Source organism: Eurypyga helias, unplaced genomic scaffold, assembly GCF_000690775.1.
Source record: "Eurypyga helias isolate BGI_N326 unplaced genomic scaffold, ASM69077v1 scaffold571, whole genome shotgun sequence".
Lineage (NCBI taxonomy): Eukaryota > Metazoa > Chordata > Aves > Eurypygiformes > Eurypygidae > Eurypyga > Eurypyga helias.
The window spans coordinates 24437-38161 of NW_010230007.1; the positions used below are offsets into that span (position 1 = coordinate 24437).

Here is a 13725-nt window from a genome sequence, read left to right on the forward strand (position 1 = left end):
TTTTTTCACTGCCAGACTCAAGAGGCCTCCTTACAAGTTTTAGCTTTTCACATGAGTTTTCTTAGGCGTAGTGACCATTCGTCTTGGCATTCCCACACCCCCTTTTCTGCTTTCCCTGGAGAACACTCTGTGAAACACAGTAGCCAAAACAGCAAATTTGGTAGAAGGAATGAACTGAACACTTCGGTTGTCATTTAATTTCTTTTCTTTTTTTTTTTTTTTTTGTGGTTCTATGGATAGGTTTTGATGTAGTTTCATTACTATATTACCTAGATAACATAATGATGAACCACTTACATTTCCAGCCTAGCTGGAGACAAAGAAGGCGACAGTTTGATACAAAGAAAGATCAAGTTCTACAGACTGAGTTCAGGCTGGATTTTTCTAAGCTCTGCAAATTTGCCTTTTCTGAGGATTCATACAAGGTAGACTAACTAATTTATCTTTTTCCTTTTGCAATCCAGTAAGACAACCAAATTTTAACAAGTTCTTTGCAAAGAAGGTTAGGACTTTTAGCAGTTGTGAACATATACACATATCTCATATTTTCAGTGTGAAAAATTAGTTTTCTTTCACACAATGTTCCTCAGGCCAAATTGATAACAGCTACAGGCCCCCTAAATAAAGTTTATATTCAGAAGCTGAAGACAGAAACATTTTATTTTCCAGCGCACCCCCAAACTGAGGCTGCTCAGATCCATATTCTGTGCCATATGTGGGACTGCCTCGATATACAGGCTGTTGGCAAGATGGAAGAGTATAAGAGTTTTATGTACTTGTGTGAAAATGAAACCAATATTAGAGACTCATCCCTTTCATTGTGTTACATCCTCTAGGAAAGACACCTACTCCCAACTACACAGAGGAGGGTGAGCTCTCCTTAGCAGCACAGAGAGGCTTCTGCTGAACTTTGGCTGACTGGCTTAGGGGAAGAGCCTGGCAGAACTATGTCTGAAGACAATGGGAATCTTTCCCTTGACTTTAATTGGACTTGGGTCTGTCCCCAAAATGTGTAAATACATCATCTGACACTTTTTCATTAGCTCAGCCCATTGCTTCAGAATTGCACCCCATCCGCTGAGTTCAGTGGGACCATCCAGGCGCAAAGGTGCTGCTTGAGATAAGGAAGTGCTTTAGAGTTTGTCTTGCCATGGAAATGAGGCCCAATGGGAAATGAGGTCCACCTTCTTTTGATCAGCTGAGTAGAGTGAAGGAGACCCTCACTCTTACCACCTAATAAGTAGCAGCTGCATTTGGTTTTCATCCAACGGAGCAGCACAAGGAGCAAAGGAAATATTACTGCTCCTGAAATAGAAGTTTCTCACTGTGCTTTTCTACTCATGTCTGACCTGAATCACCTCACCTTGTCCACAAATTCCTGTGAAACCAAGCCAAATAGTTCCTGTTGCCTTCAGGAGATGGGTGTTGCAATGGACTGGCCTCAGTTCTTCTTTCTGAGCTTTTTGACAGTGTTTGGTTTCCACTCAGGATTCTGCTGAAGATCTCTATGATGTTGCTGTCACAACACAAACCTAACACACCCATCTCCTAGTCCATGTTTACCATCAGGTTAGATAACGGGATTTGCATCTGCCAGACTTCTATGGAATATTATCCCCATATCTGCTGATATGCCTGTTTCTGCTGATACCAGTATCTGCTGATCACTGCTACAATCTAAGTTTTACAGCAAAACATATAACAGAAGGGAAAAAAAAATAGAGAATTCTCCTGTAAACGATACAAAGAAGTAAAAAACAACAGAAAGCAAGCAGGGGGAAGAAATGAGGCATTGTATGTTTGCCAGATCTCTTTCAAGTCTCACACCAGCACTTTAAATTTCATTTCAGCAAAGGTATTAAGACACTTCTAGAAAGGGCCATCAGATGGAGGCAAGTTGGGGAGATAAGACAGAAGGATATTACAGCTACATTCCTTAATTAGCAGAGGCCCTAATGGTGAAAATATTAGCCGAAAGTAAAAAATAAAAACGTCTCACATGTCCTCTCTAAAATCAGTGCCAAAGTTAAATTAAGGATTTAGCAACAATTTCAGTGAATGCAGGGGGTGTGAAGTAATGAGAAGCTATAAGTAAGAGGTTTGGGATGTTAACTGCCCATGGCCAGTAGCAGCCATGAGCATGGAAGATGGACTGATCATCCACCTAGACTGTTTTTATGTGGATTTTGAAATTTTCCAGAGATACCCCATCCAGGAATGTGTTATCATCTCTTCTAGAACAGAGGAGGTCTCTACCTGCCTAAGCCCTCACTGACATTTATGAAGTAGGCCTAATTCACCTCATACATGCCATGGGGAGAGGGCCTAAACACAGGTCATCACTATGGAGCGGTGGCAAACAGTAACTTCTGCCAGTATTGGTGAGATGGCAGTTTATGGCAGCCACCCTTGAAGCCTTGGTTGCTGCACCATACCCTTCACAGAGATTCAACCACAGGGCTGGCAGTAGCAAGTAAAGTTTTAAAGAGATTTGGAAGAAAGGTTGTGGTGTTGGGAGCTGAAGCTCTGCTAAAAGGATGTGGCAGAAGAAGGAACCATGGGCTTCAGGTCTGAGTTTGGAAAGAAAAGAATGTGTAGTGATGGAGAGTGAAGGGAATGTTGAGTGTCAAAGAAATTAAAGGTGAAACATCATCGTTTTGAGACCGGGAATCAATGAATGGCAGTGGGGGATGAAGCTAGGTGCTTGGCACGTGGTGCTGGAGGCATGCCAGGTTAGAAAATGGGGAAGGTCCATGCCATGGGATTGGGATTCTGCTTTAGAGAGATGGGGTTTGCAGTAGAAGGTGGGAGGAGTGGTGCAAAGAGGCTGGATTTCAGCTATGTTGGCCAGTGTGTGAACCCCTGCACAGAAGAGAAACAGGATATTCACCAACTAGTCCCACAACAGAATTGATGGGAAGCAACAGAAGGAGAGCTTCCTGGGAACTCTGGATGGGATCCCTCCCTGACAGTTGGTCACAGGCCAGGCCCACAGATGGTGGATGAAGTGATCCATTCCTCCAAGGAGAAAATATCAGATTCTGGGTTATGCCCCTTCTGCTCCTTGGACTGTTCACATCAAGCAGCCTTTGAGAGGGCATGGACCATGGACACCACGCTCTAACATGGTTTTACATGGTTTTGCTTGGATCAGCTACCCCCTTGCCTTGTCCTTTGCTCCTGGAAATAACCCAGAGTGAAAGCAGAAAGTTAGACTGTGGAAGAGCTCTGAAGCAGGAACTTTATTTGGATAAGTGACCCTATCATTCCTGACACAGCAGTGCCCCAGCCATGGGCTGGCAACTCAAAGCACCTCAGTATTGCCGATAATGAGAGAAAATGTGACAAATGCTAAGGTTGTTACTAAAACTCTGCTCAACTTCTCCCTTTAGTTGCTGCTTTGTGGTTGATTTGTCTTATTACTGAAGATGTGTTCATAAGTGCCATTACCCTGTGATTGATAAACATGAAATAGGGACAGTTACCCCATTTAATAAGATAATTCTATTTTTATGTCTAAACTCAACTCTGAGTCATCTGACGCAGAGGCTAGACCAGCTAGAGCTAATCACCATCTTAGAAATACCCACAAGACTTCCCCAAAAATCAAACGAGTATTCTTAAGAGACAATATAGAAAGGTCAAGTCCCTCAAAGAATAAGAGTTACATAAGCCATGTTAAAATCAGCAGAAGAGAAATGCTTAAATAACCTTGAGAGTCACAGTCACGGGGCGTGAACTTGCTTCTTATGTGAAGAAAAGCAGACATGAGAACTTCCTACTGAATTCAACAGATAGTGTTGTATTTGAGGAAGCCTGCGTGGGAAGTGGGCAAGGCATAAAGTGCAGTCATGTGGACCACATTTTTTGTTGATATAAACTGGTACAGCTTCATTATTTTAATAGAATTCATAAGGTTTCTGCAAGTGCAGGATCTGACCCTGCCATGCTTTGCTGTGTTGCAAGCACATGAAGTAGAGGTTGTCTCATGTAACTTCCATATTAGCAGAGACAGAATTTTAAATGCCTTGCCATTTTCAACTGGCTTTCAGCTGGCCTCAGAGAGGTGAAAGCACAAAGAAAGGCTGAGGTTACCTCATGGGACTCTTGGGTCCCTATAGGTTGAGCTATTGGCAGAGAAATGATACTCTAACAAGAGAAATAATACTCTTATCAGGTTTTGGTTGTGGCCCAGCCTTGGTGCAAGTGGAAGTGGTGGCACAGGAAAGAGACATGGAAATAGAGCCCAATAGTTTCTTCATAATGTCTCGGTCCTTCCATAATGATGATGGAAGCAGGCAAGACTTAGCTTGCTGAAGTAGTGAGTGTGTGCATGTGTACAGCTGCACAGCACAGCTCATCAATCTAGAAATAGCATTTCTGCTTTATGAAAGCAGTAACAAATCAACAAGCTCAGACACAAATCCAGGTTATAATGGCTTAATAAATTGCCCAGTGACAGCTGACATGGAGTAAGTATTCCAGCATGTGCTCTTAGGCAGCAATGGGTGCGTGAAAATGTAATGTATTGTGACCTAGAGGAATGCGGGTTAAAATAAATTGAATTAATTTGCTATTGCCAAGCCTTAAGAGCACTCTTGCATAATGTTTCTGGGGCACCATTGATGCAGAGCAGCATATTAACAGGGAAAATGTATGTTTGAGGCCTCTTATCCCTGTGCCTGAAATAGATGATGACCACGAATTCAGTTACATTGATCCATCTGCTGTACTTTTTATAGGGCTGGCTTACCGTTGAAGCCACTAAGGATAGCAGGAGCTGAAGGGTCCATCATTGAGATATAAGATTATTATTCCCATTAAGGTCTTTAAAGACGTTTTTTTAATTTGTTATAAGTCCTGATAGATGAGAAATTGCTTTAAATGAGGCTTTGAACTTGACAACTTAGGCCTTCACAAACTGAAGGATACGTGCTTCAATAAGAAGCCTCTTTGTTTCTATCAAGATGACATTTTTAGAAATTCTTTAGCCAAATTTCTTTATTCACAGATAGTGCTAAGTCCTCAACACTCAAAATTTCCATGTGTTTTCCAGGAAAATTTGCAAAGCCACCCGCTATTGTAGCAATTTATCACTTAAAATTACTTGTTGGCAGGCTCCACGATAGAGAAGGAGGAATCAAAGGCACCCAATTGATTTAGGAGATTTCTTGTTTGCGTAGACCTTGATTTGCTTTCATGGTAGAACATAAAACTTGCGCGTCTTTTTTATTGCTAACCTGTTTGACTCTAGTCTGCAACTGCAATTAAAATGAGAGAAGAAATAACAGTGATGGCTTTTTTGCCAGGCAGTCTTGTTTATTTGTTTTTAATTTGTTTTTTTCTGTTGTTACACAAAAGGTTGAGTGTGCTAAGGGTAAGTTCACACTTTTTCTTTTTTCTTGGTTGTTTTTTGGTTTTTTTTGTAGCTCAGCAAATTAATTTGACCTAAGGGCTCATTTTTGGAGGAACAGAATCACCCAGGAAGAAGCCGTTCTATTTCTGTCAACAATTTCCATTCACACCACACCAAATTTCTGCAAATTAGGCCTCCAGCACGAAGCCCTGTTGAAGTCAGCAGGAGCTTTGCCATTAGCCTCTGTAGGGTCAAACCATGACTCTGTGTAGACAAATTGTCTCTGCAGAAGAGTAGGCACACTAGCAGAAAGCTGAGATAAACTGATACGCACATTTTCAGTTTGCCAGGTCAACTTCTGGAAATGTTCTCTCTACTGCAGTTTTTCTTGCAGGAGTCTGGCATACCTGTGAGTAAGAAATGAGGCAAAGGAGGCAGGACACCTGCATGGATGAGCAAGGAGCTTCTGGAAAAGCTTAAATGGAAGAAGGAAGTTCACAAAATGTGGAAAAAAGAACTAGCAGAGCGATTTGGTTATTGCATCCACATTACAGATTACATCATAACTTGGCTGTGGTGGATATCTCAACAGAAAAAGAGCTGTGATGGGATTCAATATGATTTAGGCATGTGAGGTGGGAATCAGGTCAAGAATAAGACCCTTGAATTTAGTTATGATAATGACATGAGTGTCTAAAATGGCACTATAGTTACAGAGATGTAGGGTTAGGCCAGTGCTTCAACATCCTAATTTCAGCAGGTAGTGCTTGCTCAGTGCTTCCCTGTCTTCCAAGTGTACCTCAGCTACAGGATCATGAGTGGGATTTATAAAAAGTTTATAATAAAACTGAGGAAGCTTCCTTGACCACGCCTGGGTGAAGAGCAGCTGTTGCCACAGGCAAATTCAGCAAGAGTCACTCAGCAACTAGCCCCTCAGCTAGGTTTTGTCTTCTGGGCAACATGAAAGTGCTGGACAAACCTGTCACTGAGAAATGAGTTTTCATCTGTCTTCTGTTGAAGAGGACTGCAAGAAGCTCTATGTAAATATCTTCCTCCTGCATTAGTAGTAGTAGCCCAGGTAAAAAGACCTAAGTACCTTAAAGGGGGTTTGGAGGCCTGCAGGTTTCATGATTGATTGTGGTGAATCTGAGCCCACACTTTTGCCTAAGGCACTGGGGACTGGGCTGAAGGCACTGCCCCAACTTCATAAATAATGCCGGGAGCTACAGCATTGCTCAGGATTACAAATGCTGTTTGAAATATATCTTTAAGCTGACTTATATATATATGACTCTTATATATATGACTCTTGTTGTGTGCACCTGCCTCAAACACAATGCAGGAAGCAGCAGAGTTTGAGGGTACAAGAGGGGAACGCAGGGTCTGCACAAGGGTCACACCCTTGCACAGAAGAGGTCAGACATGGGGAGGGACAGGTCAGATTGACTGATGGGGATTCCAGTGCCTGGGACAATGAGTCTCAAGCAGACTGTTTACATCTGAATGTGTTCCTGAGCCAGCTATGGTGGGTCTGGTGGGACTATGATCAACCACTCAAGTGCTGCTTTATACTTCTTTGATCTAATTCCTAAAGTCCTAAACCTGTAACACACCATATCCCCAGTAAAGAAGAGAGAGGAGGCCTGTGTTAGTGTAGCAATGCTCTCTGGTTCACCGCAGTGTTTCTGAGGAGTCCTTTTTTGTAGAGTTTTGTTGCATTTGCAGGAGGCTGATGCATGCACATGTGTTTTTGTGTGCACCTGCCTCAAAACCTCATTGTTCTCAGACCAAGTCCTGTCCAACTACGCTGCTCATACTGAGCTAGAGAAATTCAGCTGTTGGTAAAGACTGACAATCCTTAGCAGTTCTTAATAAGCAGAGATACCTCAAGCAGAGTAATTATCACTGAGGAGTATGATGACATATGTGTGTTTAATGCAATGACAGATTCAGCCCTGAGTTAATTACTGCCTCCAGCATCTGAACTGCATTTTTCTAGGTGGGTCAGCTGGTCACGACATCAGTTTTAGGAGAAAGATGTTTCTCCCGGGGCTAACATTATTTAGAAGTATAAAGTGCTACTAGGCACAGGGGAGAACCCTGTTAGGGTCATTGCTCAGCCTTGGTTTTCCCACCCTTACGTCCCTTCCTTTGCCCTTTTCTCGGAAAGTCTGGTTGCATCTTGAGTGCATTCTTCCTATGATCTGGCAAAGTGGGCTGTGTTTCTTGCAGCTGCCATTGCACATGAATGCTGTGCTGCATGCTGGCTGTGGGTACCTCTGTTGCTTTTTCCACCATTCCATAAGGCTTTGAACTTGATATGCTATTGACATCCTAAAATTTTTACCTTGCTTCTCAACTAAGCACATTTCAACATCACACCAGCTTTCTAACCAGCTGTGTGCTTCATCCCTACTCACCCATCTCCTTTTTGAAAGCACAGCGTACATTCCTAAGTATCAACAGCTCATTAAATATTTGTCCTAAAATGACTGCAAGAAGTCCCCTTCTCCTTCAAAGCAAATGAAGTCTCCTCTGCCTTCTCTATTGCCTTGTTAGACAATAAATAGATGTATGCTCAGTGCAGCTCTGTTGCAGAGGGCATTAAATGCCCCTCATTTTGAAATAAAGTCATTTGTTTGAGGGGTGAGTCATTCACACCTGTGTTCAGGGAATGTGCACTCCGTGACCAGCAAGACTTCTGCCATCTGAGCATGGGTATCTCATACCCCTTAAAATGCCTGTGAATATCCCAAAGGTCTGCACAAGAAATCCCCATCCTGGAGCAAAAACTGGAAGCTCAGCACAATACCCAAGAATGCCTAAAATAACACCAGTAGTCTCCTTTTAAGCAGCTGACTCTTGCACAGTGTCTCATCAGATAGTCCTCAGTTAAACCGTTGTAAATGTAGATGCTTACAGCATAGTTGGTTGGGCACACGAAAGCAGGGGAGGTTGGCCTGTACAGTATGTCTAAGACAAGCATCATCTCATCCTCGAGTCAACTTCTGTAATAATCAATATTAAATTTTCTTATTGACTATGAGGAATTTAAAGAGGAGCACAGAAGTGTTTGTTGGGGTCAAGGAGGTTTCCATGCCTCATTGGATGGAGGCAGAAGCGGTTAGTCACCGTCAGCCCATGTGGAAAGGGAAGGGACCTTCATGGGAAAAGCAAATGGCCCGTGTCTAATGCAGACCCAAAGAGAAGAAGCAAAGGAGCCATTTGAGTAGATGTGCCATCCGCACAGCCAAGGAAGACCATCTCACTGCAGCATCTCATGTGGACACAAGCAGGACAGGATCCCTGAAGAAAGACGGGGAATAACTGTTGTTAATGAGACAGGGAAAGGGGAGAGAATGAAAAAAGCAGTGTGGTAATGCTGTTTTTCCTATCTTTTCTAAATATAGCTTGTATTAGTCTTTCAACACTGACATCATGAGGTCTGCTCTTTATGAAAAAAAGGCTGTGAGATGTAATAGCTCATCTCTGCCTGGTGTCTGTCATCTAAAGGGTAAAGCATCTTCTACAAATGTGGATTTTGTTTCCCAGCATTATAACAGCCATTCTGAGGCTGAATCCGATTGATCAGGAAGGTAGAGAACCATTACCAAATGCTGCATGTAATAAGGTCTCTCAAAAGCCAGGGAGGGCTGTTTTCCAAATGTGTCGCTGCATTAGATGTCAGAGAGGATTCAGTGGAAGAACAACAGTGCAGTCAACAGTGAAACTGCATCTCTTGTAGAAATATCTGGTCTGGTTTGAGCTTACCCAGCGTAGACAATAGTAGCCAGAAGCCCAGTCAATGCGAAAATACCATGATGACAGTGGATCCAAATCTGCTGCAGTGCAGAACATCCCCATTCCACAGAGGATCCCTGGCTGCAATATGTTATTGCTGTATGCTCATAATGATGTATACCAATATATTTTCTCCAGGTAAAACACAAAATGCCTGGGGTAGTAGCAATTGCTCAAATAGCCAAATAGCATGGAGCAAAGAATTCATCTGCTGCACATCCCTCAGAGAAGAAGTTGGCAAAACCCAGCTGCTGCCCGTGTGCATGATCCAGCTCAGTGCTGTAACAAGCCACCACCACATTAGGGAAGGAGGTAGGGCCAGAAACTCCCACAAAAGCAATTGTTGCCAATACTGGGAGGAGTTGGATTTGGGCATCCAAATCTGGGACTTCTGCTGCCACAGCCTGAGTTCAACACAGCTTCCTCTCTGTTGCAGCAGTGGCTCTGCAAACTCAGGCTGGGGATCCCTGCCTGGGAGGCTCTGTTAGGCAGAAATCACGTGCACTTTTAATGAACAGCCTTTTCTGGTCCCATGAAGTATTGCAGTTCCTTGTGACTTGCTCCAGCCTCATGCCTCTGCCATAGCTTCAATGCAACCATTCAGAAAGGATTCCCAATGTTCATCCCCCAAAGCAAATCCGTGTTTAAGGAGCATGTCATTGAGATGTATCAACACTGCTCTCCTAAACCTCGTGTCTCACCTGTGAACTGCTGAATTAGGGTGAAATACCACTAAGTACACTCACACCAGCAAATCCCCACTGGCTGCAGACACCCTAAGCAGTCACTCAGGCTTGGAGCAAAAGAAACAATGTGTGCCAGTGTCACGCAGACATATGCACACAATAGCAGGGAGAAACAAAAAGCATAGGGAGGATGCTGCTGCATCCCAAGCCCTTGTCGGCTCAGCTCTGTGTCACCTTCCCTCCCTGGAAATTAACTGCCTTCTCTGCCTCCACCTTCCCCCACCACCCTGCAGCAAGCCTCTGCCTATGCCATCTGCCTCCCAGGATATAAAATCCATCACATCTTATAAATTGGCTTAGCAGGAGCCCATGAGGGTCCCCAGTGTGACATACTGGTTGGTGCTAGGGGAGGGTTGAAATAATTTTCAGTGATCAGTGGGGACAAGTCCCCTTCCAAAACATGTGGCATTGAGAAAACACTTTCCACACTTCCCTTTTTAACCAGTGTGTTTCATAGCAACTGTTTTCAGCAGGGAGGAAGTGTGGGCTTGTCACTGGTGTAAATCAATTATTGCTCTAAATTCAACACAGTGCATGTGCAGAGCACCAGGAAAGAGCCACTAACCAAAGAGTGCTAGCAGCCATTCCCGTGCCCTTGCCCCAGCAAGTGCAGGGTATTGCCCAAGCAGACTCACTGAAGGCAGCGGGGTTATTGCCATATCGACATCTCAGGGATGCTTAGACAGTGTGGATGTGTGTAACGATGCAACCATCCCATAAATCTGCAGCTGCACCTGGACACATCACATGCTGGGCAATGGCTAGGGCTGACATACTTCTTTGGGCAGCTGATTTCTACCTTCAGGTGTTTTACTGTGTCTTTGGCCCCTAAGTGTCAGAGAGAAATTTCCCTTTTTTTTTTCTTTTGTAAGGTGACTGTTTCCATTACCTTTGCTTCAGTGAAATCTTCACACAGCAAGTTACTGTGCTTAATTATTCATTTCCTGAAGAAAAACAATCCTCCTTCCCTTTTCAAATCTCTCCCCTTTCAATGCAGTCAAATCTGTCCTTGCTCTGTTTAGCCTGCTTCTCCTTCTTATCCTTTTCTTTATTTAAAAAATATGCATCCCAGTCCTTCTTTTCCTGAGTATTCACAATTCTTTGCAGGTTTGGCTTTCTTCAAACCTCTGTCTCAAACTTCTTCAGTTTTTGCAGTATCTACCAGGCCATGGAGTGATTAAAATTGGACTTCACTTTTCAAAAGCTAATAAACACAGGGTTTTTTAAATTTTTTTTTTTTTTTTTTTGTCCTGGGCAATCCATTTGTTCAGGTCAGAGGCTTCATTTCTTTGAGTTTAGGGAGCCAGGTAATACTAGCAGGCAGCTAGCTAGCAGGACCTTCTGACATCCACTCTGCCACTAAGCCAACTCCCCGCAGATTTACGTCCGAAACGCACACAGAGCAGCACTCTGCTGCTATGGATCGTGGCCCAGCGTATCAGTTTGTCACTGCTCAGCAGGGTTTCCAAGCTTGTGCATCTCCAGGCTCACCAAGTCAAATGCCACCCAGATGTGAGCTGGCTCGCTCAAGGATGCACACTGCCCTCTCCATGCAGGGGTTAATGTGTGCCAAGCATGTCCACCCCAAGAAAGCTTGGTAGGGCTTTTGGCTTTTTACCTGTTCTGTAAGGGCTTCAGGTGCTGCAACAAGCAATCCCAAAGATACACACAGAGCAAGGCTTGCTGATAATACGGTGTGTTTACTATGGAAACAGGCTGCAGTTCACCACTGTTCGTTTCTTCTCTTCCAGGTAGGCTGCAAAGCCATGATGGTTTTCTTCCAGTACTGTGTCATGGCTAACTTCTTCTGGCTCCTGGTGGAGGGGTTGTACCTTCACACCCTGTTGGTCATCTCCTTCTTTTCAGAGAGGAAGTACTTTTGGTGGTACATCTTGATTGGCTGGGGTACGTATCTTCTCAAAACTGAATGACAAGAGGTGATCCTGACAGGCATTTTAAACAGCAATTTAACCCACAAACCTGGGGCCTCAGACAGGGCAGAGATGTAGTGTACACGTTACCTTGCTGCCAAGAATTGCTAGTGCAACCAAGAGCAAGACCAGGTGATGGCCAGAGGAGTTTAACAGCATTAGCCTAAATCTTCAAAGGTATGTAAGAACTTAGTTTGTGCTAGGTTAATTGATAGTTGAGCACCTCAGTGTCTTTAAGGACTATGGGCCTGAAACTCCTCATCATCTTTATAGTCATTTGGTCCTTTGATCCTGACTGGTATCCCAATGTTGATAGCATGCGTTGACCTTAAATTGTAATGGATGGATTCTAGCAAAGCAGGACTCTTAGACTGAACCAGACACTGCAGTCCATCACTCTCCCCTTGTCTTGCTGAATTCAGGCCAGGTAACTATCCTGAGATCCCATTACCTGGGTGCTAATGCCAATAACCTTCTCCCTACTGTATTTGTGATTTCTCCAGCTTATTGTGAATCCAGTCTCAAACTCATAAAATAAAATTAAATAAACTAAAGTGAAGTAAAATAAAATAAGAAAATTCTAAGGTAGACAGAAATAAATTCTTCACAAAGTAACTCAGAGTTGAATTGCTAACTTATGAAAATTAATACTACCAGATCAACTTCTCTTCTTTCTCCTAAGAGGAAACAGAGATCTCTTTTCCCCTTTAAGCCATTTAGCTGAAGATTTATGTGTAAGTCAGAAAAATGGCTTTCTACTGCATGCTCATGATAGCTGAAACTGAGAAATAATTAGAGCGGGGAAGAATCTTGAAACGAAAGAAAAAATGAAATTGTGTCATGTACAGGAGTATGTCTGGGCTCAGGATTTGATCAGTTATCCGTAGAGTAACTTCCATCGAAAGTGACAGGAGTTATGCCTGGGTTCACCCTGCAGAAGAGAGACAATTCTCTGGGCCATAAGCATATGAAGAGGTGATGTTAGCAGGCCTTGTTTCACGTATAGCTAATCAGCTCAGACCTTCTTTAAACCTGCCTTGTCATAGATACCCTGTCTTTCAGCACAGCAGAGTGGCAGATTTTAAAGAAAAATGTATGAAGCTAATGATTTTAAATGAAAGGAAATCTCTTGCATCTGTAATGTATTCTGAGGTTCCTTGGGTGAGGAAGGGCAATTCAAGGAAATGTTAGGTGCCTTTCCGTCATCCACCATTTGCAAGAGCCTCAGTGACGGATCTGAAATGGATCATGCAGGAATTAAATATTTGGATGCGCTCATTACAGTTCTTACTGGTTTTATTGCCATGGCACTCGGAAATCACTTGGTAATAAACAATATGCAATACTGTGACTAGCACAGAACAAAGCTACATGTCCTTCCTGAAGTATTTCCAATATAAATCTAATCAAAGACAAGAGGCAGAGAAAAGAAGGCACCACAAGGATGGAATGAGAAAACCCTAGTCAGGTAGATGATCATGAAGTGAGGAGCAGAGGTGGGTTCATCTGGCCAGCTGCAGACATCTACATGTAATCTTGTCACTCCAGACGCCCTTTATAGTCAGTGGACATCCAGGATACAGTCAGGAGAATCCAAGGGCATATTTCTTATCCTAAAGCAAACATCCAAAGTAGCTCGGTGACCTGTGTGATAGAAGTCCATATTTCTCCCCACTGATGCTGAAGACAGCCTGTGGTAACGGGCTTAGACACAGGTTGGCCACACTGGAGATGTCTAAAGTGACTCCTATTCCTTGCATTTCACCATCAGTTTTTTTGTTGGCACTGCAACAGGAAGATAAATCTGCTAGGGAGCAGTTACAAGAACCTCATCTTACATGGCCAGTGGGAGAGAAAGGCAACACGTTGCCTGTTTGGCATGTGAGAGTTG

General features: G+C 43.3%; 1 protein-coding gene across 1 annotated transcript in view; it reads left to right on the forward strand.

Annotated features, from left to right (window-relative positions):
• Positions 1-13725, forward strand: part of VIPR1 (vasoactive intestinal peptide receptor 1) — a gene marked incomplete at its 5' end in the record, with an annotated part of 52065 nt that overhangs the window by 23185 nt on the left and 15155 nt on the right. Inside the window, one exon of the mRNA XM_010160578.1 lies at positions 11655-11808. Within this exon, the coding sequence (XP_010158880.1) occupies positions 11655-11808 (154 nt within the window). The remainder of the gene's footprint in view (positions 1-11654; positions 11809-13725) is intronic.